The sequence below is a fragment of the Notolabrus celidotus genome, chromosome 2, assembly GCF_009762535.1.
Source record: "Notolabrus celidotus isolate fNotCel1 chromosome 2, fNotCel1.pri, whole genome shotgun sequence".
Lineage (NCBI taxonomy): Eukaryota > Metazoa > Chordata > Actinopteri > Labriformes > Labridae > Notolabrus > Notolabrus celidotus.
The window spans coordinates 30,179,293-30,207,042 of NC_048273.1; the positions used below are offsets into that span (position 1 = coordinate 30,179,293).

The 27,750-nt window shown below is 39.3% G+C and overlaps 2 protein-coding genes across 3 annotated transcripts; one reads left to right on the top strand and one right to left on the bottom strand.

Moving 5' to 3' along the window:
* Nucleotides 1-122: 122 nt before the first annotated feature.
* Nucleotides 123-12,504, bottom strand: LOC117826335 (fibronectin type III domain-containing protein 7-like). 2 transcript variants are annotated; one of them, XM_034702332.1, is made up of 14 exons: nucleotides 12,242-12,504; nucleotides 10,327-10,342; nucleotides 9,963-10,223; nucleotides 9,257-9,517; nucleotides 7,877-8,137; nucleotides 6,951-7,214; nucleotides 6,256-6,513; nucleotides 5,923-6,180; nucleotides 5,489-5,743; nucleotides 4,378-4,632; nucleotides 2,311-2,568; nucleotides 1,959-1,988; nucleotides 1,767-1,808; nucleotides 123-887 (listed from the first exon to the last, which is right to left on the bottom strand). In XM_034702332.1, the coding sequence occupies exons 3-13, from the start codon at nucleotides 10,183-10,185 to the stop codon at nucleotides 1,777-1,779; spliced, it is 2,355 nt and encodes a 784-aa protein (XP_034558223.1). In that variant the 5' UTR covers nucleotides 10,186-10,223; nucleotides 10,327-10,342; nucleotides 12,242-12,504; the 3' UTR covers nucleotides 123-887; nucleotides 1,767-1,776. The 2 variants fall into 2 exon arrangements, with proteins under 2 accessions (XP_034558223.1, XP_034558213.1); XM_034702322.1 differs by lacking the exon at nucleotides 12,242-12,504 and adding an exon at nucleotides 10,457-10,916.
* On the top strand, nucleotides 11,855-27,683 carry stxbp3 (syntaxin binding protein 3). The gene is made up of 19 exons (XM_034702344.1): nucleotides 11,855-11,981; nucleotides 13,875-13,924; nucleotides 14,078-14,159; nucleotides 14,254-14,330; nucleotides 14,424-14,496; nucleotides 14,588-14,688; nucleotides 15,065-15,210; nucleotides 16,585-16,678; nucleotides 16,934-17,058; nucleotides 17,164-17,262; nucleotides 17,344-17,401; nucleotides 17,488-17,553; nucleotides 22,391-22,471; nucleotides 22,571-22,706; nucleotides 23,240-23,346; nucleotides 23,638-23,736; nucleotides 25,861-25,946; nucleotides 26,481-26,629; nucleotides 26,767-27,683. Exons 1-19 carry the CDS (start codon nucleotides 11,936-11,938, stop codon nucleotides 26,868-26,870), a joined length of 1,779 nt encoding a protein of 592 aa, XP_034558235.1. The 5' UTR covers nucleotides 11,855-11,935; the 3' UTR covers nucleotides 26,871-27,683.
* The last annotated feature ends 67 nt before the right edge of the window (nucleotides 27,684-27,750 follow it).

The window sequence follows — 27,750 nt, forward strand, 5'->3', positions numbered from 1 at the left end:
AGGATTTGGATCACTTGGCATTTTTTAACAATACTTTCAAGTATCAGATTTACCTTTGGCTTCTCTTTTATTCTGAAAGGAACAAATGTTGATGCAAAACAAACCACAAGACACAAAACTGATGCTGGGTATTTTTTTTATTAAGTGAAATATGCATCAGGTGAAGGAAACCACAGTGAGACATATTCCAGTTAATACATCCTGATAAAAAGCAACAGCTCACTGTAGACAGTGCTGACTACAAGGAGACACATGATGAGAAACACAGCTGCCACTGATCATCAGGAGGCTTCCTGCTTGGGGCGAAGCTACAACATTAGTTTGAATTTGGTTGAATCTTCAATTAAAACTCTTCAAATGGAGGAGTAATGGCTTTCATAGACTTTTGAAATTTCATGTCACTGTTTTGCTGTTTCATTTTAAAACAAATTGATAATTTAGGGTTTTACTTTGAAATTAATAGACATTTGGGACAAATTCAATTCATTTTAATTAAATGGCCTAAATTGGACTTTAATATATTTTTATAGCAAACAAATGTAGTCTTAGTTGTTTAAGGATTAGACACTTTTTCATAGAAAACTTTATTCATTCATCAAATCCATATGATGATTGATGATCAGGATTTTTTTCTGAGGGGAAAAAAATTCTATTTATTGATGATTCCTGACTGTGCTTTCAATGTTTAATTAAAGTGCTTGATCATGATTGTTGAGGACATAGTGGGTTTTACATTCATCATACTTTCAGGTGGTCATTTTTTCAGCATGGATCAGTTGTTCTTTCGTTTTAACGGTTTGTCTTCAGTTCAGTTCAGGTTTGGCTTCACGATTACGGAGGAGGAAGATGAGGATGTAAAGAGTATTGTAGCGTCAAGAGAGAAGAGGCTGCAAATCAAGAAATAAAACTTTTAGACACAATTCTTATATTCGTTATATTTACCAAAACGTGTGAGTAAGTGTTTTTCATTTTGATCCACAGCAGTTTAATGCAAGTCATTTTCTGAGGCCAGCAGATGAACACAACAATACACGGATCCTAGGTGTTGTTTTAAATAAAAACAAATTCCCTGGACTCTCAAAGTAGCATTTAAATCATACATAAGTCTCAAGGAATGGAAATAAACAGAACTAATTTAAACATTATTTTTCAAAGATGGCAAAAATAAAGTAATAAAAAAGTCAAACTTTGAGCACAAGGGAAGTTATTACCAGGAATTCACAAGACTTAATACTTCACCATTCTGATATTCATGTACCTCTGAATCAGCAGTTCACAAACTTATATTGATATTTAAATCATATGTTCACACATCGATTCGTAAACATTTACTAATAGATATATGGCCATATACACTAAAAAACACTATCAGACGTACTTTGACACAAATTCCTGTATCTTTTGAAGTATTTGGAGTATTGTCTGCAAAAAACAACAAACTTACAACTTCAATGTGTGATAAAAAAAAAATCCAAACAGCCACTTTAACAAAGGAAGGACTTAAAAGTGAAACTGTGACATGATGCAACTTCTGAACTTTAAATGTGTGAGCAGCCCGCCATCTGTGGAGATCAAGGCAAGAGTGAGGTAAATCTGGCCATCATTTCTTGTCTTTGTTTTGGTAGTTGTGACGATGGATGTAGATGTAGTTACCCGGTAGTAGAGAGCCTAACTTCCCCCCTTCCCCCTGTGATTGTGCCCCAAAGATTGGGAATCACTGCTTTAACTCACGATTTTAGTACAAGTCAGATGTAGACTATACTTACTAACGATCTGCTAGTCCAAGCTTCTCTTTCCTCTGTAGATCACTGCAAAAAAAGATGATTATGTGAAATTTGAAAATGCAGACAGCTGAAATGTTTTGCAGACAGAAAGTAGTAGAAACTGTACAATATCTTGGTGTGCTTTGCATAAAAATATCAGTTGACATTAAAAGCTCAGGATGGCCACATGCTCACCTGTGCTGATGTTGTTCCCTGAACAAGTGACTGAGAGAGAAGAGAAAAAATAAAGTAAAATATAAATGCTGTCATCCATATTCTTCAGGTTTCATCTGTTCGACAGTATTTCATTCAAACTCAAATGTTTTGAATATTCTAAATGATCTTAATCTTATCCAAAGTATACAAGACAACAATACATGAGCTTTTTAAACAACAGAACAACAGTGAAGCTATCAGCTGAGTTGAAATCCTCCTTATCGTCCCTGTACGAGGAAATCACAGAAACTCTAGTAACACTTGAAAACAGGACAATCACACATCAGCTTCAAAAATATGTCATTCCTGAAATAAGATCTCAGTGTCCTACCCCAGTAGAGTCTCTTTGGGCAGAACATGACTTTGCTGCCCTCTGCTGTTAGCGGAGCCACCACCACATCATAAACGCCCCCACACTGGATGTCGCTGATGTCACAGCTGTTCTCTCCAGGAGACGCCGTGCAGTTGTAGTTGTTGTCTGTGCTCGTCATCTCTGTGACGTAGCTGTGGCTGCCGGCGTTACGCCAGTGCACTCGCACAGAGTTACCGGCCGTCTTGTAGAGCCTGACACCTGATGGACAGCATGCACCTGTATGAGAGAGAGGGAGGGTGACATAACTTTATTGTCTCATAGATCACTGGATGTTAGAAAAAAAGAGAACAGTTGGGAAGAGAAACTAGTCTTTACTTTTTAAGCATTTTACCATACAATTATTTTACAAAATTTTACTTTTATAGCTCAATATCAATAAACACTTCCAACTACACCAACAGAGAGACTCACAATCTGACAATCTAAAGGGTGAAACAAGACAGAGAGAAGATAAAACTTCCAACCCAGCCACAAACAAACAAAGAAGCTCAACCTCACAATCTGGATGATTAAAGATGATTTTGAATCAAGTGGAGGAAGGCACATCTGGCTGTGAATGCTCTGCCTCATATATTTATGACTGTGGTTGAGAGTCATAATAACATGATTGTGCAGCTGTCTTAATTGGCCAGCACACTCTTGAAAATAAGATTTTTACTCACAACAAGCCCTTTCCTGGTTATATAAAAGATATAAAGATTGAAGCTAAAAATAAGTTAATAACAAAAACAATCATCTGAGGAATCCCAAAGTACCCTGACGTCCTTTATATCTAGGTAGGATTGGGGTAAAAAAAAAAAAACTGTACTTATTTTGTGCAACAGCCATCAATAGAATGAGGTATTTTGAGATAATGGCGAGATCTCAGTATTTTCCCATGCCTCTGTATCCAGCAATCTATAAATTTGTGTGTGGGGCTTACAGGAGCAGAGAGGGGTGGAGTGGAGTGTAGTGAGAGGGAAATCTGGTGTGGAAAGATAGTGTTGACATTCAAGTTCTCTCCCTGAACTGATGTGTATTCTAGGATTACCAACAGCAGCTTTAACTCAGTATATCTTTCCATCTAGTTCTCATAATTTTAAGCTTAAATTCATAAATAAATCAATCAATAAATCAAGCTTTATTTATATTGGCAAGATATATTAGGAGAAGAAAAAAATATATAATAATAATAATAATAATAATAATAATAATAATAATAATAATAATGTTAAAAATAATTAAAATTAAAATAACACAAAATAAAATAGAGATTTATCCACACCAACAATAAAATATGTGTAATTAAAATAAGTTAAAGCATCAAAATTAATAATACTAATAGTTAAGATAAATAGATTTTAAAAGGGTAAGGATAGGAGATTAAAATAAAACTAAGGCTAAAAATATCAATAAAACTGAGTAGATAAATACAATAAATAAATGAGTGAATAAATAAATAAATAAAAATAGAATAAGATAACTGTTAAAATTACTAAAATAATAAAGCGACACTTAAATCAATATTACAGTAAAAGGTAAATAATACGATTGTTAAACCCTACATAAAAGCCAGACTGCATAAATACATTTTTTTTACGTTTAAAAGTTTCCATATCTCTATCAGCTCCTCTCAGATCCTCTAAAAGCAGCCACTTTCCTATTATGACACTATGGTTTATGATTTATGTGGTAGTTTTAGAAGTCTTGTTTACAAGCACAGCACTGATAAAATCAGAATTCCCAATAAGTAATACATTGTTATATTGATAGATAGATATGTGAATAGCAAATATATCATTGTTTGTGTCTTAAAGGTTTCTGAAGCCGTTTTAAATCATCCAATATTTAGGTAATTAATCTTAAACCACTGTAGATCTCACAGGATTTCACAGTTTTTACAGTAAAAATGGGAATTATGTCTGTGGACAGAACTTCTGGGGTTGCTATACTCTGTATGTGATGGGTCATGAATTAATGTTATCTGTTTAAGAAGTAGTTTTTGTTGGTTTAGTTCCTCTTGATACATTTTTCACAGTCACTTACTGGACGAGAAGCCCTCGTAACTGCAGTTGGACCTCCGCCCGCTGTGACTATACGCCTCCATTGTGACGGTGTAGTTGGTGCCACAGGTGATGCATCCCATGAGGCAGTGTGAGTCCTGGGTGTGGCAACGGGCGTGGCCACGTGGTGATGTCAGAGAGGTGATGAACGAATGTGCCCCTTTGGCGTGAGACCAGGAGACGTTGGACATGGCCTGAGTCACCTGATCCACGGTGAGACTCAGCGGGCAGCAGGGCTCTGTGAAGGAAGAGGAAACATTTGGGTGCTGGAAGCATCTAACTGTTAATGTTTTAATGTTTCTGTTGCTTATTATTTCATTTGATGCATGGATTAATTTTAACAAAAAACCCTACACAGATCAGTCATAGTTTTAATGTCAATATTTTACAAGAAAAACTTCAGGGATTGGTATGTGTTGTGAGCATTAAAGCTGTGATAAGTAAAGATATTGTGAACATACAATTGAAACAAACATGGGGAGAGTATCAATTTATCAGTAAATTAAAGCGTATACCAATAATTTTCGAAACAAATGTTATCTTAAGACGCTTTACAAACATTGCAGGTCTAGACCCTACTGTGATAAATTATTAACAAAGACCCAACATCAAGACAGGATAAGATCCAGTCCAATCTCACATACAGTATCTCATCTTAATCCACCATGAGCAGAACACTTGTGGCAAGGACAAACTTCCTTTACCAGGCAGAAACCTCCAGCAGGATCAGACTCATGTTAGAAAGCCATCTGTCTAGAGCAATCTCAACACCTCTGCAGGGATTTTCTCGAAAGCTTGATATAAATAATGTAAGTGTGAGACTTCATATTTTAAGTAGATCCTCTGTTAAATCATGATGCAGGACTTTGTGCAATTAGATTATGGGACAGTTTAGATCTGCTCCTACAGAAGCTAAAAGATAAACCATCCTGATCAGTGTTGCAAGGCATAAAAAACTTCTTCTAAAGGGCAATCATCATCCTGAAATTCTGCCATCATTTGCATTTTTGGTTTTGATACAAACTGTTCCTTAAGTTACTTTTGACTTTACTTGTGTTGCTCACCTGAGAAGCAGAGCTCCATTAATCACTTACCTGTCTCCAGAGAGTCAGAGAAGCTGGGTAAACTCTGGCCCGCGGCGTTGGCTGCTACGACACTGACTTCGTAGGTGGAGCCGCAGGGAAGATCAGTGATGTCACAGCTGTTTCCACTGGTGGTGCAGTTGTGTCTGTCGCCATTTCCCATGGCGCTCACTGTGTAAGTGGCGGCTCTGTTGTTTGCCGTCCAGCTCACACTGACACATGAGGAGTTCTTAGGATTCAGCACCAGATTTGTGGGTGTGCAGGGAGCTGATAAGGATGGAGGAGAGAGGGAATTAAAAGTTGACTTTGTTTACGGAGTATTTCTTTACCTTCAGGGTCCTGACTAAACATTTTGATTAAGCTACAGGAGATACTGTAAAATGTTTGTCTTGCAATCGTAACTCCCTGCTGGATTCATTTATATCCCTTATATGAAAATGTTATACCTGTGTCTTTGGTGTGAGTCTTGCATGCACGGTTGCACCCGCTGATGTCATTACAGGGTGTCACCACCACGCTGTAGGAGCGGTCACAGCTGAGGTCGGAGAGGGCGCACACAGGTGCCGTGTCGTTACACAGGATGATCTCTGAACTGTCCACAGCCCGGGTCTCGTACAGCTCCGCCCCACGTGAGGCCTTCCACATGATCTCCAGAGTGTCAGTGCTCACCACAGAGACAGTTACATCCTCTGGACAACAGGGCACTGACAAACAAAACAAAGGTAAACACACAAACATACACAACATCCATAATGACTCTTATCTCAGGTGCTACTCACCGGTGGTGTGGTTGAAGATCTCTCCTTCAGGACTGCTGCCTGCCTGGTTGAATGCAAACGTGGACATCAGGTATGTGTAGCCACACTGGCAGTGGAAGGTGCAGTTGGTGGAGGTGGTGGTGTTGCAGGTCTCCTCCTTGCCGTCTCCTCGCTTGATAAAGGCCTGGTAGCTGTCAGCGTACGCCACACTGTCCCACGTCAGTGTGCAGTTTTCTTCTGGTGACTCTATGAGAGCCAGTGACTCTGGAGGGCAGGGGTCTGATGGAGGAGCACAGGGAGGTCAGTCCCACTCATATACTCTTTAACATGTTCTTGAATGGTTCGGTTTTCTCTCTCCTGGAAGCGTTTTTGTCCTTTACAAAGACGCTTTCCTCTTTGTATAATTTATTTGTCTGTACAGTATGTCTCCATGCCTTTATGTTTGTGTGTACAAGCTAACACTAACTAACTGCCTCTAGATGGAGCTGTTTAGTTGATTGATAATGTTTCAAAGATGTTTGATCATTGTACTTTTTAAGTTTGTAGTCGAAACATGTCAAGGTAAACAGGAAAAATCACTGGTCTAATTACAAGAACTGTCTAATATTTGCCAACCCTGTTTGATCCTGATTACATCAGGAAAAGAAAACTCTTTAAACTTTAAACTGCATTAAAGTGTGTGTGAATCTCATGTAGACAAACTCCCATCCACTCACAGGTGATGAACATGGTGGGGTAAGTTGGGAACCCGGGCCCGGCCTCATTTGAAGGAGTGACCTGAATACTGTGCACCTCTCCACAGCTCACTGGTGACAGGACGCAGGAGCTGGACGTGCTGTTACACTCCAGGTTCTGGTCGCTCATCACGTTGTACTCAATGGATCCATGAACCTCTTGATCCAGCTCCCAGGACACAGTGAGTCCAGCCACTCCATTACTCATCACCATGGAGACGTTGACAGAAGATGGTGTTGGAGGGCCTGTTGAGACCCGACAAGAATACATAAAGACGCTCCCAATGATGCATCAAATATAAGAAAACAATCAAAACATGCATAGAAACATTGACGATTTTACACATAAGAGGCTGTAGCAAATCTAAAGTGATGTATCATGTCCATGAAAAACATAAATAATGATCTTTTAAAGGAAGGACTATGTACTCCTTTATCTGAATTGGAAGATGCTTTTCTGTTCTCATATTTCTTTGCTTTTATATTACCCCGTCATTTAAGTAGCAAATCGATAATTATAGCATCATTGCTTTATAGTGGTGTATGTATTTTGCAGAAAATTAAGTATATCCTTGTAAAAAAAAAAAAAATGGTCCAGTCAACATGTTGATATCAGCAAATTCTTGCTTAATTATTCAGTGTCTATTCTAGTGAAACCATTTGGGGGCGCCAAAGTTGAGTAAAAGGTTTCAACACTATTTTTTTAATCCTTTTAGTCTGATGCTTTAAAGCTCATGGGATACTTGACATGATGAGAAAAATGACTTTGGAATAAGTAATTTCACTACATCCTAGTGCCTCATAACTAAAGGTCATGTTTTAGTTCTCCTCCATTAATAACAGTCACCAAGATTGGGGCTGTTTGGAAAATAAAGCTATCAGGGAAAATACAGCGATCTGTTCCTTACGTGTTGTCTGGTTGATGTACAGACTTCCCTCTCCCCGTCGGCCCTCCATGTCCCAGGCGAAACCTCTGATGATGTAAAGCGAGCCAGCGTCCAGGCCAGTGATGGTCAAACTGGTGCTGGAGGTGTTGTGCTTCATGTCGCTGTTGGAGCCAAACTTATACACAGTCAGAGAGTACCGAACGGCATGAGCGACGGGGGACCAGGACACAGTGATACTGTCATTGCTGGGAGAGGAGGCAGACAGCTGAGGAGGAGGTAAAACTGGGGAGAAGAGGAAAGTTTGACAATTTGTAACTTGGCTTTGAGAAGTGCTCGACAAATAAAGTCCATTATTATTACAGGTTTTACAAGGGAGAAATATGAGGGACTGAGAATGTGACAGCTGAATCATTCTCATACAAGAAGAGTGTGCGGTTGAGCAAGTAGTCGGTTTATGCTCGAGTCCAAATGGAATTGTATGGTCTTTCAAACTCTGAATGTTGAGTTAGCAAATGTTTTTGCGACTGTAACAGTGTCCTGGATGTATTAGTGTTGGTGTATGTAAGAATTAATTCAATTTTATTGACACTGTCAAGCCATATTTGGTTTAACTCAGCTCATGCCCAAACTTGAAAAAGGGCAGGTTCACTTTAAAGAACTAACAGGACGACTCACTCTTATTTTTCCATTTATTCATAGTTCAACTGTTTGATCACACCTGATGGAGAGGAACCAAATGTGTAACTTTGCTCCTAGTATTTGCTTTTCCTTACTTTGAGTGACTTTGATGCTGAAATGATAATGCTGCCTTTTTCTATTTTTGACTAAACCAACTTGAATTTGTATCCAACCCATATTTTTGTAAATTATAATAAAATCAGGGGAGAATAATGTCAAACAGTAAACAAAACATGTTGAAACTTTTGTCTCACATGTTGTTTTTGGCTCATGTGGATCAGATTTTTCCCCCTGGGCGGAAATGAAGGTGAGAGGGAACATGGATGTTCTCTGGAAGAGGTCAGCTCATTGTGTTTGACAAAGAAGGGTCAGGTACAGTTACCACCCATACAGAAATGGCCCTGAGGGGTCACTGGTGCATCTACATGCTAAACACACACAATTACTAAAACTGGGTTTGTCTGACTGTGATGTGTTGTATACATTCAGTCATAGTTCTGTAAATAATGGCTCCGCTGTGGGACAATGAGGAGGATCAAGTGACCTCTGCAGGGCATGGGGGCTGATGAGGAAAAAGCTTAGTGTTTCTCAGTGAACATATGACTCCTTTTGGCTTATATACCAGCCTTAAGATGTTATTTAAGAGTTGTTTTTTGATGCATACCAGCTGTGGAAGTGAAACATGTTACAATGGATTAAAGATAGTAAGGCAAACAACAATACCTGTCTTTGCGGTCACCGGACTAGACGGCTGGCTGCGGCCTCCTGCGTTCACAGCCATGATGCTGAGAGTGTACTCGGTGTACGGAGTGAGGTTTTGAATCTCAGTGGGGGACGAGGACACAGTGTCCTCTCTGTTGAAACCATTGTTGTTCTGGATTCGAATGACGTAACTAGTCGCCCCAGTCTTCAAGCTGAACTCGACCATCAAAGTCTTGCTGTCCTTCGGCTTCACGGTTTGGATAGGATCCATCATCTCAGGGGCTGAAATGATTACACTCAGTTATGCCCAGAGATAGCATCCAAGAAAAGGATGGATCTCCTAACATGCACATATGGGATGTTAGGAGATCCAGCTTAATGCTTTACCTCAAACCCTCAGAGAATTAGAAAGATGAAACAATGCCTATAATACGGACTTAATTCTGATTTGCATTGTGGATTAAATTTGAAATATGCTAAGTCATCTATTAACAATTATATTAAATTCACATCATGGTATCTATAAGATCTTTTAATACAACATAAAAACTCTACTTTAAACTGAAAAATATTAAATCAAATAATAGACAAACACAATCAAATCCAGAATACATAGAAAACAGCTTTCTGTAAGAGTGAAATTAAACAACAACATAAAACTAAATAATATGTTTCAATATAGCAGAGAGCAATATGTTTTACAGGTGTAGACAGAAGTGTACCTTACCTGTTGAAGACTCTATGGCTGCAGAACTCAGCGTTCCTTGGGAGTTATCCAGAGCATCCACTGTGAATGTGTACAAGATGTTTGGAGACAGAGAGTTGATGGAGCCCATCACTGTGTTCGGACCAAACGTAGCAAAAGCAATGGGGTTGCTTGGTGAGCTTTGTGGGGCGACGGTGATCTTGTATGAGGTGGCTCCTTCGTACCTGGTCCATCTGAGAATCATGGTCTTGGATGTCGCTGTGAATACGGTAACCTGGACCCCTGAGGAAAGACATGTGTAATAATTAATGATGTTGACTCCTTCATTTTTATATTCTAATTGCTCTTTATTGTGGACTATTTGGTAGAAGAGATAATACAGTACCTGATGAGGCTGCAGCCTGGAAATGTTTAAAAGAAGACATGAATTAAAATAAGATAAATACAAGTTATTACCAACAAGATCCTTGTTATACAATTAGAAAAAAATAGATTCAAATATTTTATTACTGTACCTTTAAACATATGCCCATCAGGGCACAAATCACCAGCCACTTCATTGCACCTACTTCTGAAAACACTCCTTTTACTGTTTCTCTGACTTGGTGAAATTCTTCCCTCTTCTCTTGTTTTACTTTTTCTTAAACACGTCAGGTCTCTGTGCTGGCTGAAATACCTGCATGTAGCCCCTCCCACTGAGAATTTCCTGTCAGAGCAAAGCTGAGAGAAGCACCCTCGGGAAAGGTGCAGATTGAGTACGAGAAGGACACAACTTTGTAGCTACCGGCATGACATTTTATACACAAGGATGTAGTGAAGATAAGTATGTGACCTGGATAGGATGTTGGAATCAGATCTCCCTTTGCTTAAGGCCAAAAAAAACCTGTCCCTTTTACAATAAGGTGGGAAAATGAATGAATGTAATTTCTAAATGTATATTTAGTTTTTGTTGATAAGAGATATGAATATATTATCAATTTGTTTCATTTAATTTGACCTATAACTCACTGACTGAATAAGTCAAATTTAAAACAAACAAAAGTGGGCTTTTGTATTTTCAAAATATGTTGAATAACTCCGAATCTTGATTAAGTAGACCAGGAGTTCCGAAATTGTGGGTCGGGACCCCCTGTTGGGTCGCGAGACACAAATGAGGGGTCGTAAGAAATATTCGAATGTTTTTTTTTTTTAAAGTTATCTGAAAATAGTTTATTTTATCCATTATATTAAAAAAATATATCGACAAAAATAGTAGCTAAACTTGAAATAAAACCTCGAAAACAGAAAATGTAATGATTTTTCTGCCTTTCTTTGTTGCCTGATGACTCCTAAGTTTAAAGTTAGTGAACAGTTAATTATCAAAAGCATCAGTAGCAGTAGGTTCATTCGTAACAGCAAAGGAAAAACAGCCACATGCTCATATAGGTAGGTTAATTTTCAGCAGACCAGCTAAATGAAGACACATTAAATCACTTGGAGGGACATTGGGAGTCACGAGTCTTTGGCACTGATATTTTGGGGGTCACGGGTTGAAACGTTTGGGAACCCCTGAAGTAGACTGATTCGGAAGAATGACATATTATTCAATGTTTGTCATTTGATATTTGCTTTCTCATAGTTTTCCTTTCTAAATCAAAGGTTAAATAAAAAAATAAATGTGACCTAAATTCAAATATTCTGAGCAGCCTCATAAAAGTTTGACTCGATGGTTTGACTACAAATCTCTGTGACTGACCTATCGTGAGTATTTTGATATCTGTTAACTTTTTTAGCAGTCCCGTTAACGTTAGATCACTTCTCAACTTTACACAAACACATTCAGAAAAAGCTGACTGTGGAGCATGAGTGCTAAAAGAAATAACATTTGAACTTGAATTTTAAATGCGGTTAAAAACTACAATAACGCCCCGTCGCACACTTGGTGATGCAAATGACGTCACAACCCACGCACATTGGACAGGAAGAGGCGTAAAGGAAGAAAAAAAAAAAACAAGATGGCAACGGGCTCAGATCACGGGCTACAAAGAATAGTTTGGAAAAGTAAGTTCACGCAGTTAGAAAGTGTTTAGTTTATATGTACGACACGTTGGTTCATATGAAGTCTTCATAACCTGAAGGACTTTTATCTGCGTGCTTAAAGTATCATCTGTTTTTGGCTTTGAGGCTTTGCATCCGGAGATGGCTCTAAACGTCAAGTTTCATTCTGCTGTTTATCTCAGCTCAATTTTACTAACAGCGGTTTGCTATAATAGAAATGTCCTTGTGTTAAAAAATAATGCTTTTTTGTTTTAAAGACTTACCAGACCAATGTAGAGAGGCTGCTTTCTTACTCTCGTTGAGCCCCACCTCAAACTAAAGTTGCCAACTTCAACATTAGCACAACACTGTTGGAGGAGCAGCTAATGACAGCTGCACACAAACTAATGTCATCTTTTCAAACATGTCTTTATAGAAGTCTGGTTCCTCTGTGAGCTGTGTAACCCTCCTCGGTTAGAGTTAAGTCTGAGAACGAGACTGCATTGCTGGCTGTGCTAGTCAGGCTGTAAATCAATACAAGGAGAGACTTCAGCTGCATTGATGTTTACTCTTCTGTTTGTTCTATGTGATCAGACTTGTGTGCATTGTAAAACCACACTCACCTGCATGTTTTAATGTGGTGAATATACAATGCAAATCCAATTTAATGTCCATCTACTCTCAAGTTTTTGAACCCAGCTCTGGACTGGGTTGTTGAGTTGAAGCTCAGCAGCAGGAAACTATTCAATAAGTTGTATTTTGACATTAATGAGGGTGAATTTAATCTAATTGATTAGTGATTTATGATATCACAATGTGACCATTCATTATGATATTAATAGATTATCACAGTTGTTGTTCATTTGTCTATTAATTAATAAGTTGACAGAAGAAAACAGCAGATTTTTTCAATAACTGATACTGATTGCTTGAGTCATTTTTCAAAGCAGATATTCTTTAATGATAATAAGTGTATTTGGGTTTAAGACATTTGATTGGTCTAAAGAAAACATATGAGGATGTTGCTTCAGGCTCTATGGACAGAAAATAATTCTTACTACCAATAATGGTTGTTTATTTACTGTTTTGTATTTTTTTATGACCTAGCTGCAGCCAAAACAGTGAAATCATAACATGAAGCCGTTCCCTCTGGTTTACAGTCAGTGTTGTTTCTAGTGTGTTATAATCTGTGTATGACCCACAGTGTGAGCTAACCACAACACTCAGGTGATCATGCACAGGTCTGCTTCCTGTCTCCAGAGTCTGAACCCAATATGAGAAAGCAGCGTTCTACTTTTATGCTATACAAAGTTTCAGAAACTGTCCACTGAAACTCTCAGTTGTGTTAAAACAAGGCTGAAGACTCACTTGTATACAGCTGTCATTTTTTTATACAGCTCAACACTGCACTGTGATCTTTATTTAAAAAAACATCTTGGGACGGCTGTGGCTCAGTGGGTAGGCAGTTCGATCCCAGCTCCGGCAGTCACATGCCGAAGTGTCCTTAAGCAAGACACTGAACCCCAAATTGCTCCCTCTGTTGTTTAGAGGTGTGTGAATGTGAACGAATGAGATTACACTGATGGTCCCTTACTGTAGCAGCCTCTACCATCAATGAGTGAATGGGTGAATGTGACGAGTAGTGTAAAAGCGCATTGAGTGGTCAGAAAGACTAGAAAAAGTGCTCTATAAGTACAAGTCTATTTACCATTTCCCTTTACCATCTTGTTATATCTCAACCGTCTGCTTTTGCTTTTAAATTTGTTTTTGCTTTGATTTTTAATAGATTGATTTAATCGTTTTTAAATGTCCTCTTGATGTATATTTCTTCTGACCGTTGTCATGATGTGTTGATGTTGCGTGTGAAGCTCTAGAAATAAACTTGCCTTTCCTTTCCTCGCCTTGTGTCTCTTGCAGAAATAAGAGACACAATCATCGCAGACTGCAGAAAATCTGAAGTATGGAAGGTAAGACAGTTCTCTATGTTGTCATACCGAGGCCTCAATTTGTATTTGCAAAAACAGAAGACCTAGTTTCAACAGATTTTACTCCAAATTCATTCCACTTGTGATTCAAAAGAAAATTATGATTTTATGTGCACTGTTTTATCCTCCTCACAGATATTAATTCTGGACCCCTTCACCACCAAGCTCCTCTCATCATGCTGCAAAATGTCCGACCTACTGGCAGAGAAAATTACAAGTAATCTCTCTACTAAATCCCAAGACCTAACTCACATTCGTCAATAAGTAAATGTCTACAGCTACTTTTTAAACCATGTCTTTTACTCCTTTAGTTGTGGAGGACCTTTTCAAAAGCAGAGAGCCTGTACAAGAGATGAAGGCAATCTACTTCATGTCCCCGACTGCAAAGGTTTGCTTTGTAACCCTTTATCCAAACTACCTCTTTGGTTTCAGGTTATTCTGCCAAAGTCTGTTTTGATATCCTAAAATTGTTTCATTTCAGTGTGTGGAGGCTTTTATTGCTGACTTCAAGACCAAACCCAAATACAAAGCAGCATATGTTTATTTCACCGACTGTAAGTAGAAGATAAATCGCTCTTATATCCAGATTCACCATTTTTTTTTGTGTGTGTGATATTAAAAACGTAAATCTTTTTGTGTCCACAGACTGTCCAGATGACCTGTTCAACAAAATGAAGCTGAACTGTGCAAAGTACATACGAGTCTGTAAGGAGATAAACATGTCCTTCATGCCACAAGAGGCACAAGTGAGTGTGTGCAGAGTGTGCTCTCTAATGTTCTTTTGAAACGTTCCATTTCCTCTTTTTTCTACTCGCTGCTTCTTCTTCTTCTTAACGGAGGGAAATTTCACTTGCTTTATCATGTCAAGCTGCCAAAGGGAGGGGAGATTTGGAGTGTTTGGAGTGACCAGTTTATGGGTGTTGGCTGATGTAAGCTGTGTTGTCATGGTCTAACAAGCTGTGTGAAAACCCTTTAATTGTGAAAGTATGACTTTTCAGAATTTTGGAAGACACTATGTAGATTTCTAAAAAGTGAATCAGAGCTTTTATTAACTTTTGTCAACACCCAGGCAATAGGGAAGTACTCCATGTTTTTCACACTGGTGTGTTGAACACTATTCAGGTCTTCACATGTGAAAATACGGGGGCTTTCCAAAACATCTACAGTCCCAAGAGTCAGGACAAAAAGAAGACACTGGAGACACTTGCAGACCAGCTCGTCACTCTCTGCGCCACGTTGGACGAATACCCAGGGGTCAGATACAAGAAGTAAGCCAAGAAGGATTTAGTTTCTCAGCTTACAACACACCTCAGCTTTCAAGCAGAGCGAGAGCTTTTATGGGAAAAGCTTTAGACAGTGTTGACGGACTGTGCCAGGAAGTGAATAACCGTAAATTCAGTTTAATACACGTCCTCACTCTGCTTTAACTGAAGTCCGAACAAGAGCAGTGTTCTATTCTATTCTTATGTGGAGGTACAATTTACATTTTCCTGCAATATACTGCATAAAGACAAATACACACACACTACCAGTCAAACGTTTGGACACACCTTCTTATTCAATGGTTTTTATTTATTTCAATTATTTTCGACATTGTAGATTAACACTGAAGACACCACAACTATGAAATAATCTGGTTTTGCCATAATCTGGATTACAACAGTAGTCAAATAGGACTATCCATTGTGTACTAACCCTACTTCTGAACAACACAACTGATGGTCTCAAACACATTAAGAAGGCAAGTCATTCTACTAATTAACTCTTGACAAGGCTCATGTTAATTAGAAACCATTCCAGGAGACCACTTCATGAAGCAGACTGAGAGAATACCAAGAGTATGCAAAGCTGTCATGAAGGAAAAAGGGGGCTACTTTACAGAATCTAAAATATAAAACATATTCTGCTTTGTTTAACACTTTTTGTTAATTAAATAATTCCATATATGTTCTTTCATAGTTTTGATGTATTTGGTATTAATCTACAGTTTTTACAATAATTAAAATAAATACAAACCCTTAAATGAGAAAGTGTTTCCAAACTTTTGACTGGTAGTACGCATGTGTGAATAACAGCGAAGCCACTCTATGATGAAGCTTTGTTCAAAAACACTTGCCCAGAGTGTTTTGAGCCATTATTCTGATGGCTCTGTTTGAAAAAATGTTAACATTTGAGCAACTGATAAACTGTGTGTATAAGAAGTGGACACAGCCTCTGGTTTCAAATGCAAAGCCACGTTGAACAGCCTTCAACCCGCACTGTTTCTAATGACCAGCAAGAGAGCAAGAGATGATATACCAATCTGGGAAATGACCCTACTTAAAGTTCATTTATTGCCCTGGTATGGTCTCAGTCACTAGTTTGAGATCTTTTTTGTACAACATGATGTTCATTTTATAATTTGCAGATATATTTCAAGTAAAACTGGCATGAGCTGAGTCTTTCTGGGCAGAGCTACCTGTTATCTGACTTTGTAATCTGTATCTAACTTGTAATCTGAACGTGCTCAATTCAATCTCCATTGAAGCAAGATGGCCAAAATGTTGAAGTCAAAAGAGGGTTGTTTACATCATGATGACTATGTCCATGTGCTTTGATTTGACTGTGTGTGATGTATGAAAATCAATATCTATCAAAACCAGAGACGGCAACATGGAGAACGCCAAGACCCTGGCAGAGCTGGTGGACAACAAGCTGGCCAGCCACTATGAAATGGATGAAAGTGGCAAGAAGAAGGTGAGACAGCAGCTGCACAAAGGATGTTGACAGAATAAACAATGTGTTAGTGCTAGGAGTACATGGAAACTTGATAATACAGGATCATCTCTTTAGCCTGAAGCAGATTCATGTTGCCTTTTACAAGAAATGTGAAAGAGGAAAAGATCGTGTTTAGTCTGTAGCTGCTGAGCATAATCACAGAGAGAAGTCACTGTTGAACGTTAACGATGACAGTTTCAATTAAAATGATTTGTGTATTCCTCGTTTCCTAAGGGCAAGACTCAGGCTCAGCTGCTGATCGTGGATCGAGGTTTTGACCCTGTAAGTCCCATCCTGCATGAGCTGACCTACCAGGCCATGACTTACGACCTTATTGATATCCAGGATAACATCTACAAGTAAGAAGAGCTTCCCCAACTGTGTCTCACTAAATTCAATCACTCATCATACATTTATTTCACCGTTTGTAGCTGAAACAAATAATCTGTTTCTTTCTTTTCCAGGTACAAGGGTAAAGACGGCTCAGAGAAGCAGGCCCGGCTGAATCAGGAGGACATGCTCTGGGTTGAGCTGAGGCACAAACACATCGCTGATGTCTCAGCGTGAGTGTGCAAGGACTAACGGATGGAGGTGATTCCTGTCTTCCTGACTGCAGCCTTAAAACTTTTTTTTTCTCTCTATAGACAAATCCCCAAGATGGTGAAGGAGATCTCTGCTAACAAGAAACAACCGGATGGGAAGGTACAGTGCTGAGGTCTCTTCGTTTAGGTGCTTCCCTAATCTGTTTATTTCAAATTTATCCGACAAAAAAATTATTTTGCTTCCAGATCACCATAAGCAACCTGGCCCAGATGATGAAGAAGATGCCTTCTTTCCGTAAACAGCTGACTGAGGTATGCCATTTCATCTCTCTCTTTAAAGCAGAACTAACAGAGAGAGCATATTTATCAAGAATTAACTGCTCTGCACGGATTTCCTGTAACATTTAGAACTGATATAAAGTCCTCCTCTAAGTTAAAGCCCACTTTTGCAGATAAATGCTTCATTGCTAACTTAATTGGTAGCTATGTGAGAGCACAGTGATCTGTTGTTTTTAGAAGGTACATGGTAACATCTGAAAGAAAACGGGAGATCAGAATCGGTCCATGTCGTGCACCAAAGCTGTTGAACATGTCAACAGTAAAGCAAAGCAATGATTAATTCAGTTCAGAGACTTTCATTCCAGCTCAGGTAAAACACACTCAGTAACCTACAGGCTGTCTCCCTGCTCAAGGGTTAGGGTTAGGGTTAGTGTTAGGGTTAGTGTTAGGGTTAGGGTTAGTGTTAGTGTTAGGGTTAGGGTTAGTGTTAGGGTTAGTGTTAGGGTTAGTGTTAGGGCTAGGATTAGGGTTAGGGTTATGATTAGGGTTATGATTAGGGTTAGGGTTAGGATTAGGGTTAGGGTTAGTGTTAGGGTTAGTGTTAGGGTTAGTGTTAGGGCTAGGATTAGGGTTAGGGTTATGATTAGGGTTAGGGTTATGATTAGGGTTATGATTAGGGTTATGATTAGGGTTAGGGTTAGGATTAGGGTTAGGGTTAGTGTTAGGGTTAGTGTTAGGGTTAGTGTTAGGGCTAGGATTAGGGTTAGGGTTATGATTAGGGTTATGATTAGGGTTAGGGTTAGGATTAGGGTTAGGGTTAGTGTTAGGGTTAGTGTTAGGGTTAGTGTTAGGGCTAGGATTAGGGTTAGGGTTATGATTAGGGTTAGGGTTAGGGTTATGATTAGGGTTAGTGTTAGGGTTAGTGTTAGGGTTAGGATAAGGGTTAGGGTTAGGATTAGGGTTAGGGTTAGGATTAGGGTTAGGGTTAGGATTAGGGTTAGGGTTAGGGTTAGGATTAGGGTTAGGATTAGGGTTAGGATTAGGGTTAGGGTTATGATTAGGGTTAGGGTTAGGGTTATGATTAGGGTTAGGGTTAGGGTTATGATTAGGGTTAGTGTTAGGGTTAGTGTTAGGGTTATGATTGGGGTTAGTGTTAGGGTTAGGATAAGGGTTAGGGTTATGATTAGGGTTAGGGTTAGGATTAGGGTTAGGGTTAGGATTAGGGTTAGGGTTAGGGTTAGTGTTAGGGTTAGGGTTAGTGTTAGTGTTAGGGTTAGGGTTAGTGTTAGGGTTAGTGTTAGGGTTAGTGTTAGGGTTATGATTAGGGTTAGTGTTAGGGTTAGTGTTAGGGTTATGATTAGGGTTAGGGTTAGGGTTAGGGTTATGATTAGGGTTAGTGTTAGGGTTAGTGTTAGGGTTATGATTAGGGTTAGGGTTAGGGTTAGGGTTATGATTAGGGTTAGTGTTAGGGTTAGTGTTAGGGTTATGATTAGGGTTAGTGTTAGGGTTAGTGTTAGGGTTAGGATAAGGGTTAGGGTTATGATTAGGGTTAGGATTAGGGTTAGGGTTAGGATTAGGGTTAGGGTTAGGATTAGGGTTAGGGTTAGGATTAGGGTTAGGATTAGGGTTAGGGTTATGATTAGGGTTAGGGTTAGGGTTAGGGTTAGGGTTAGGGTTGGGGTAGGATTAGGGTTAGGGTTAGGGTTAGGGTTATGATTAGGGTTAGGGTCAGGATTAGGATTAGGATTAGGGTTAGGGTTAGGGTTAGGGTTAGGGTTAGGACCAGAACTAAATTTAAGCATACAGAACCAGAACCAAACTCAAGCAAACAGAACCAGAACCAAACTCAAGCAAACCCAACCAGAACCGAACTAGACCCAAAACAGAACCGTATCAGAACTGGACCAGAACTGAACCAGAACCAAACCAGAACCAAACCAGAACCAAACCATAACCGAATCAGAACCGAACCAGAACCGAACTCAAGCTAACAGAACCGGAACCAAACTCAAGCAAACCCAACCAGAACAGAACCAGACCCAAACCAGAACCGTATCAGAACTGAACCAGAACTGAACCAGAACCAAACCAGAACCAAACCAGAACCGAACCAGAACCGTATAAGAACCGAACTCAAGCTAACAGAACCGGAACCAAACTCAAGCAAACCCAACCAGAACAGAACCAGACCCAAACCAGAACCGTATCAGACCCGAACCAGAACCGAACCAGAACCGTATCAGAACCAAACCAGAACCATACCAGAACCGAATCAGAACCGAAGCAAAACCGAACTCAAGCAAACCCAACCAGAACCGAACTAGACCTGAACGAGAACCGAACCAGAACCATATCAGAACTGAACCAAAACTGAACCAGAACCAAACCAGAACCGAACCAGAACCATACCAGAACCGAATCAGAACCGAACCAGAACCGAACTCAAGCTAACAGAACCGTAACCAAACTCAAGCAAACCCAACCAGAACCGTACCAGACCCGAACCAGAACCCTATCAGAACCGAACCAGAACCGTATCAGAACCAAACCAGAACCATACCAGAACCGAAGCAAAACCATACCAGAACCGAATCAGAACCGAACCAGAACCGAACTCAAGCTAACAGAACCGGAACCAAACTCAAGCAAACCCAACCAGAACAGAACCAGACCCGAACCAGAACCAAACCAGAACCGTATCAGAACTGAACTCAAGCTAACAGAACTGTAACCAAACTCAAGCAAACCCAACCAGAACAGAACCAGACCCGAACCAGAACCGAACCAGAACCGTATCAGAACCGAACCAGAACCATATCAGAACCAAACCAGAATCATACCAGAACCGAAGCAAAACCGAACTCAAGCAAACAGAACCACAACCAAACTGGAGCAAACAGAACCACAACCAAACTGGAGCAAACATTATTAATGTCCTCAGGTCGCATTGAGAAAGATCAAATGCGTCAGCTTGGATGGGCTGATCCGATTTCTCCTCTCAGTGAGTATTTGACCGGTCTTCAAGAAGACTCTCTGAAGGAACAGATGTAGCCAGGATACACAGCCTTCCCTCCATCACCTGTATCCTATATCCTCACATATGATTGGCCACATGGCCGCCATGCTGACCAATCAAAACAAAGTTCTGCTGTGAGCAGGCTGGGGCTGAGCACTGTGAGGGGTAGGCAGCGAAAGGAAAAAACTGGGGTCCGGCTCTCTCTCGATGCGAGCCAGCTCTTCTGATTTACTATAAAGCATCGGCTCTCAGAGCCGATGCTTTATAGTAAATCACATCATGACACATCATGACACATCACTAATGTGCTTAATCTGTGTTACAATTATGAGGGGGCCTTGGACAATTTTCTCACCTGTAAGGGGTCCCTGGCTCCAAAAAGTTTGAGAACCCCTGCTCTAGCTAGCAGGAGTGCAAACTCCCGATAGTGAAAACAAACGGAACAAAAAGAGTGACACAGCTGCACAGAAACTCCACGTTGTAGACATCCCTGATCATAATAGACATCGCCATGCAGGAAGACAGTTTACATTTTTTTAAACCTCTGAGAGATCTTCAAATACAGAGTGCGTATTTACACCAGTGCGATTTTTTCAGAGTTTACGGTAACTCAAATAAAAAAACGTGACATTTGCTTTGTTTTATATCGACCACTTAGCAGGATGAATATCATGATTAAGAAGGTATATTTTGAGTTTGAGTTGAGTTCAGAAACATTTGTGGCCATTTTTGTCATTCAGTTCTATTTAGGTCATTAAAGCACTGATCCTCTGATCATTATTATTATTTACTTATTTCAATAAGGCAGCTTCCTGATTCCTTTGCTGGCTCTTTTGTTTTTTTTTAGCTCATTTTATATTTATTGAGAAAAGAGAAAGCTGAGCTGTTGCCCATCATTGTTACTCGGTTGCACTAATTAAGTGAAGTGCTGTACATCTGTGGTTGCATTATTCTATTATCAATTTGCCATAATTTTAAATATGTAAGAGATGATTTCATTGATAGCCATAGGCAGCATGTCTTTCAATGTAGACTTCCACTGAGAGGAACATATTAGACTATTTAGTAACTAAATTAGGAACTAAATTTAGACTGTCATACCAGCTTGATCATCAATGAAAATGTCCTTGAAATGTCCAGGAAAATGATCTCTGGAAAAGAGTGGGAACCCTAAAGTTGCTGAGACATTCAAGAAAAAACAGAACCCAAACATCGAAATACAAACAATAGAATAAACAAAATGACAAAAAGCCAGACAACAGAAAAATGGAACCAAAAAATCACCAAAACGACATAAGAACCCAACAGCAGAAGAAGAGGAGATCCCAACCGCACGTCTCTTTAAATGCTTTATTATACTTGATTTCAGGAATTCTGGGCAATCCCATTACGAATAGGTAGTTTTGGTTTGCATTAGGGTTATGCATTCCATGTATAAAATGTAGTCTTTAATTTGAACTTGTCTTTTTTAAACAGGTTTAACTTTTCCATATTTAATTTTCTTGGTTTTTTTTTTACCTTTTTTTTTACTGCTTTAAGGATTTACTTCCTCTGACCGTTAATGTTCTCTTTATTTATGTCAAATATAACATTTCAGTGGCAGCTTCTGGGATCCAACAGGCCACTCATTGAAGAGTAAATGTAGCACTTATTTGCTCCCCACTTGTAATTATAGACCTTATGTATTATTATGTTGGGGTAGGGCCTGGAGCCTCTAAAGCCTAGAATCATGTGGGGTTGACTTCATTCGTCCTGCTGCAAAACAATACACAGCGTCTGTGATAGGTGTGTTTGTATTTATTAACAGTCCTTGTACAGTGTTCTGTTTTAATGTTTTCTCTGTCTCCATTATAGAAAACCGTTCACCTGCAGCTGGCCGAGGACTGCATGCAGCATTATTCAAACAATGTGGAGAAACTCTGCAAAGCTGAGCAGGTGTGTACCTGCTCCACTGACTGTTTAGGTGGAAAGTGAAGATATTTAGTTTATGTCTCACCTTTGTAAAGATTAAAACGCTTCTCTTTGTCTCTGAAGGACCTTGCAGTGGGGTCGGACGTGGAAGGGGTGAAGGTGAAAGATCCCATGAGGACCCTCCTGCCTGTGCTGCTGCACCCGTACAACATCCACGATAAGATCCGAGCTGTGCTGCTCTACATCTTCAGCCTCAGTGGTACGTAGATGTTCCTCTGCCAAAGTGCAGTCCGCTAATGTTTTACAGATTGATTTCCTGGTTTCACAGATTAAATCTCATCACTGAAACACAGCATGTTTGTCAATGTCATGTCATCTACTTATGTAGCTTTTAGTCATTTTTAATCATATGGTGCTATTTGTACTTTTCTTTGCTTCTTTTCATTTTTGGTTTTTAATCTTGATCTTTTTAGGGAGCCTTCATAACATCTGGCAAGGGACTACGGATGTAAACTAGCCTTTTGACTAATTCTGGCATATTTACAGAAGTGTTAATTAATATGCATGGTCCTTTTTAAATTAAAAATGAATAATATAATAAAATAAAATACATAATGGATGCACTGTTTTGGATGACATTTTCCTGTTATATTTCATCACAACTCACAAAATTATCTTTAAATTTATCTACATGTATTTTTCTGTCTGAGAACCTTATTATAGGATTTGCGAGAAGAGAATGGACGGATAAACTATCTTCAGATTTTCTAATCTGTGTGTGTGTTTGAACAGGAACAACAGACGAGAACTTAAGCAAACTCATCCAGCATGTAAAGATCGAGCATGAACAAGAGTTTATCCTGAATTGGAAGGAACTGGGGGTCCCAATCATCACAACGGTAGGTGACGGATATTGATTTGATGCTTTTGATTGCATGTAGAGTAATCCATCCATGGTTTATGAACAGATTCCATCATTTCCAATGTCATCAAGTTCACAGACACATCTAAACAAGCAAAGAAAACAACACTGAAGTCCTAAACTTTGCCAGAGATTATTACCACTGGCTGCTTGTCTGACATTAAAACACAGCGCCAGTCATCTATGTTCTGCTTTTCATCCATTTACTTCTGTTTTTCAGCCTCAGTGGAATCCTGCTTCTTATTGTTTCTTCTACTTTTGTTTCTAGCCTAGTTTCTTTTCTAGAAAACCAACCAGGCGGGATCGTTCCAACGAGGAGAAGTACAACCTCTCTAGATGGACTCCTGTTATTAAAGATGTGATGGAGGTCAGTGAGAGGAGATACCACGTTGTATAATGTTTCTGTACGATCACAAAGCATTCACACCTTTTTAAAATCTGATTTACTAACCATTCATCGTTTGTGTCTTTGATTTTTCGATCAGCCTAACAGGAAGTTGAGTAATTGTTTAAAAAGTAGCATGACTCCAGACAAAAGGATTCAGTTGCAGCTCTGACTCAGTGGGTGTAGATATGACCGATAGGAAAATAAGAAAGGAAGTCCCGGCATTATTGTATGTTATGTACATGTAGTTAAATCTGGGTTACTGTGCTAACACAGTCTCCCTTCTGAAAGGCGTCTGTGAGAAAAAACAAACAGGACCATGAAAGCAGCATTAAAGGAGGTTATCAGATTCAGGTCATTGGTGTCATATATGTTTGTGTTGTTCTTTTCTGTCACATACTTTCTGTTAAAGCCAGCCTCTTAGTATCTATAAGGAACAACAATGCCCCACTTTGTGTTGGTCCCTGGGGATGATCCTTCTGTTGCAGCAGCATGCTCATCAGATGTTTCTATTGTGTTCAAATGGGTTCAATCTAAGAGATTATAATCTAAACAACAAAAACATAGTGCTAAAGTGTGCTGTAGAAGTAGACTCATTGCTCACATAAGTACTCTAATTTTCCTCTTTACTCTGTCTTGTTGTGTTGTGTAGTTAGCTTGAAGCGTTTTTCGAGCTGTAAGATACAAACATAAGAGAAATATTTTAGCTCTGAGGTCGAACCATTTAAAGCTCTGCTGAGAGACAGAACAAGTTATAGCCCTTTAGTAATGAAAAGTATCCCAGATGTAATTTTGTAATGTAAACTTCATCTGTCCCTTAGCAGTTGGTAGAGCTCTGTGTTTGCAAATGGAATTTATATGTACTATGGTTTTTACCTGAAAAAGATCAAACAGATAGATTAAAAATAAATCCAGCTGTTTTTAATAAACAATAACTTCCTGATTTATTATTCAGCAAGCCATTTCTGAGAAGTCATCACCACCAGAGCACCTGGCTTCCTGTTAACCTTGTTGTGAACTCTCTCCTGCTTCAGGAAACTCACCAATTATTGATGTACTACTTTTACTAATTGAAGTCAATCCCCTCATTTGAAAAAATGTGTATTAAACAGTGAAACTTGTGAGTTTTGTCAGTTTAAAACCATGACTAAAACTTAAATCCATAGACTTAAACATTCTTAATAGCAGATTTTTTCCCCTGTCTTCGGCTGTGTTTGGACTCCCCCTAAAGCATCTAGTAGCAAATAGCAGAGCTCTTCATGTAGTGGTGTATTTTCTGTGTGATCCAAGATTTTGGATTGCTTTTAGAGCTTACGTCCTTAAATGTTTTTAGTGAATTTACCAGCCTTTAAAAGTCATCACAGTGAAAAGTGGAACCTGTGATTAAAGTAGAAAAGTTGGGTGTTACTGTGTCCTAAAATCAGAACCCATGTTTTGAAGTTACCCTAACTCTGGTATAACATGTAGTGTTGGTACCACTGAGATGTAGAAGAACTCCAAAACCAGCAATTTTGATTGATTGATTGATTTGACTTTATTGTCAGAAAGACTGAAATTGCTTCACAGCAGCTCCACTGACACATACAAGTTAAAAACATGATAGAATGGGGCAATGGTGGCCTAGTGGTCTAAGCGCCCCACATACCATATGGTGGACAGGCAAAAAAGCCAAAAAATCTAACTTGAAAAACAAAACAAAAAACATGATAGAAAGTTTTTGTTTTTTTTAATGCTTTGGGCATTTTTGTCTTTATTGATAGGACAGATATAGATAGACAGGAAATGTGGGGAGTAGAGAGTGGGTGAAGACATGCAGCAAATGGTCGAAGATTTTGGATTGCTTTTAGAGCTTACGTCGACCGGCCGGGAGTCGAGCTGGCAACCTCTGCGACGAGGACTATAACCTCTGTATGTGGGGCGCTTAGACCGCTAGGCCACCAGCGCCCCAGAAAGTTTAAATACATGAGACACATTTCAAATTTTAGCCATTTATTGCATCAGTGTAATTAAGATACTTCTCAAAGCTTATTCTCCAATGTTCAGTATTTTTTTCCTCCATATCAGCTCCTTCAGCTGATAAATAAATGAAAAACTTGTGATTTTCAGGATGCCGTGGAGAACAAACTGGACACCAAGGAATGGCCACACCAGTCTGAGTGTCCTGCTGCCTGGAACGGCTCTGGGGCTGTCAGGTACAGTAGATTGACCTAAATGATGACATGAAAACTCAGTCAGATGTTTCTAAAACTGTGTATGAATGGTGAACAAGAGGTGTGCTGTTTAGATTTGGTTCCAGAGCATCCCTACTGACAATTTCATCTGTGCATCAAAAACACATTTGCTTTATTCCAAAGGGTTATGTATATATTTAACAAGATAAAACAATATTTAAACATTTCTAGATATTTCTTTCAACTCTCATTTAAGAGTACTGAACAGTTGTCTTTTTCAGCTAACCCACCCTAAAGACACAAAGGTCTGATTTGCAGTGAGTAAAATAGTGATAAGTCAGCGCCCTCTAGTGATGCAGTGCTCTCACTACTTTTAGATCTATATGTTTGGTGTGTGTAATATCTTGGTCTTTCCTTTGTTTGACTGAATCCAGAGTTAGTTATCTGACCACCACTATCTTGTTTTTTGTGCCTGTTTTCCTTACTTTGGCCCTACAGCTCTGAACTCAAAAATGTGTCTCATTTAACATCAGTTGTTACTCCCATGTTTCACAGTGCCCGTCAGAAGCACAAAGCCAGTGCTCAGGACGATCGCCGGACGGGCGCGCGCCTCATCATCTTTATTCTGGGAGGAGTGTGCTTCTCAGAGATGCGCTCTGCCTACGAGGTCACCCAGGCAGTGAAATCATGTGAGGTTATCATAGGTAAGCATTGGCATAAAATCATCACAATAAAACAGTGAGTCTCTTCTTGTTTCTAGTTGCTTAACAACTCCTACTGGAGCCACTCAAAATAGTAAAGTGCCTTATTTTCTCATTTTTGATCAATTGTTTGATCGCAGGTTCCACTCACATTTTGACCCCGACCAGTCTGCTGGAGGACATCAAGGCCCTCAGCAAAGGCCCCGTCGAGACTTTTACAATCGATGAAAGGAGCACTGCCTGACATGTTTAGCTCTTCAGCGAATGCAAACTACCCCTGCTTCCATGCATCTTATCTCCCTCAGCACACTGCACTCATCTCAACTTCCTCAAAGGAAAACTGAAGGGAAATTATCTTATACTTATCTTTTAACACAATTTTCAAACCTGGTGCACATGTCCAGTTGGCATGAGGGCAAATCTTCTTTAATTTGGTCATGTCAGGGAGATTATTCTTAAAGAAGGAAGAATAGATTTGAATAATGTAGATCAAATTAAGAGTGAATGTACCTCATCCCACTTCTAGCATTTTTTTTTTTTAAAGTTATATTTTTGGGGCTTCTTGCCTTTTATTATATAGGACAGCTGAAGAGAGACAGGAAATGTGGGGAGTAGAGAGTGGGGGAAGAGTGGTCGACCAACCGGGAATCGAGCCGGCGACCCCTGCGACGAGGACTGTAGCCTCTGTATGTGGGGCGCTTAGACCGCTAGGCCACCAGCGCCTCACTTCTAGCATTTTAAGTACAAATTTTCTAATCTGCATGTTTGTTTTTGCTTTTTGTCCATTAAGAAAATGTTGTTTGTGTTACACGTTGAAAGACCTCTGAGAAGCATTCAGAGAAAGAGCGATGCGGGTAAAGTAATGAAAACTTCATGTATATACTGTATGTAAGCACTAAGGCCCTGCTGTGTTATTCTGACTTTTTGAGTCACTACTGTTTGTAAACACCTAATATAAATTTAAAGAGTGTTTTTAACAAAGATTATTTACCTTTTTCTTGAATTGAACAACTGACTAATAAACGGATGAAGTGGTTCAAATCCTGGCTTGATTCCAGATGAAATCCTGGCTTATGCTGTTGCGTTGTGTGCGGTCGGGATGTATATAAATAACAATAATATTT

Coding starts and splice junctions, on each gene's coding strand:
- LOC117826335 (XM_034702322.1), bottom strand. CDS start 10,501: ATGAAGTGGCTGGTGATTTGTGCCCTGATGGGCATATGTTTAAAG. Junction 5,744..5,922: donor GACTCACACCAAAGACACAG/GTATAACATTTT, acceptor CATCCTTATCAG/CTCCCTGCACACCCACAAAT. Junction 2,569..4,377: donor TTACGAGGGCTTCTCGTCCA/GTAAGTGACTGT, acceptor TCTCTCATACAG/GTGCATGCTGTCCATCAGGT.
- stxbp3 (XM_034702344.1), top strand. CDS start 11,936: ATGGCAACGGGCTCAGATCACGGGCTACAAAGAATAGTTTGGAAAA. Junction 16,679..16,933: donor ATGAAAGTGGCAAGAAGAAG/GTGAGACAGCAG, acceptor TCGTTTCCTAAG/GGCAAGACTCAGGCTCAGCT. Junction 22,707..23,239: donor CTACATCTTCAGCCTCAGTG/GTACGTAGATGT, acceptor GTGTTTGAACAG/GAACAACAGACGAGAACTTA.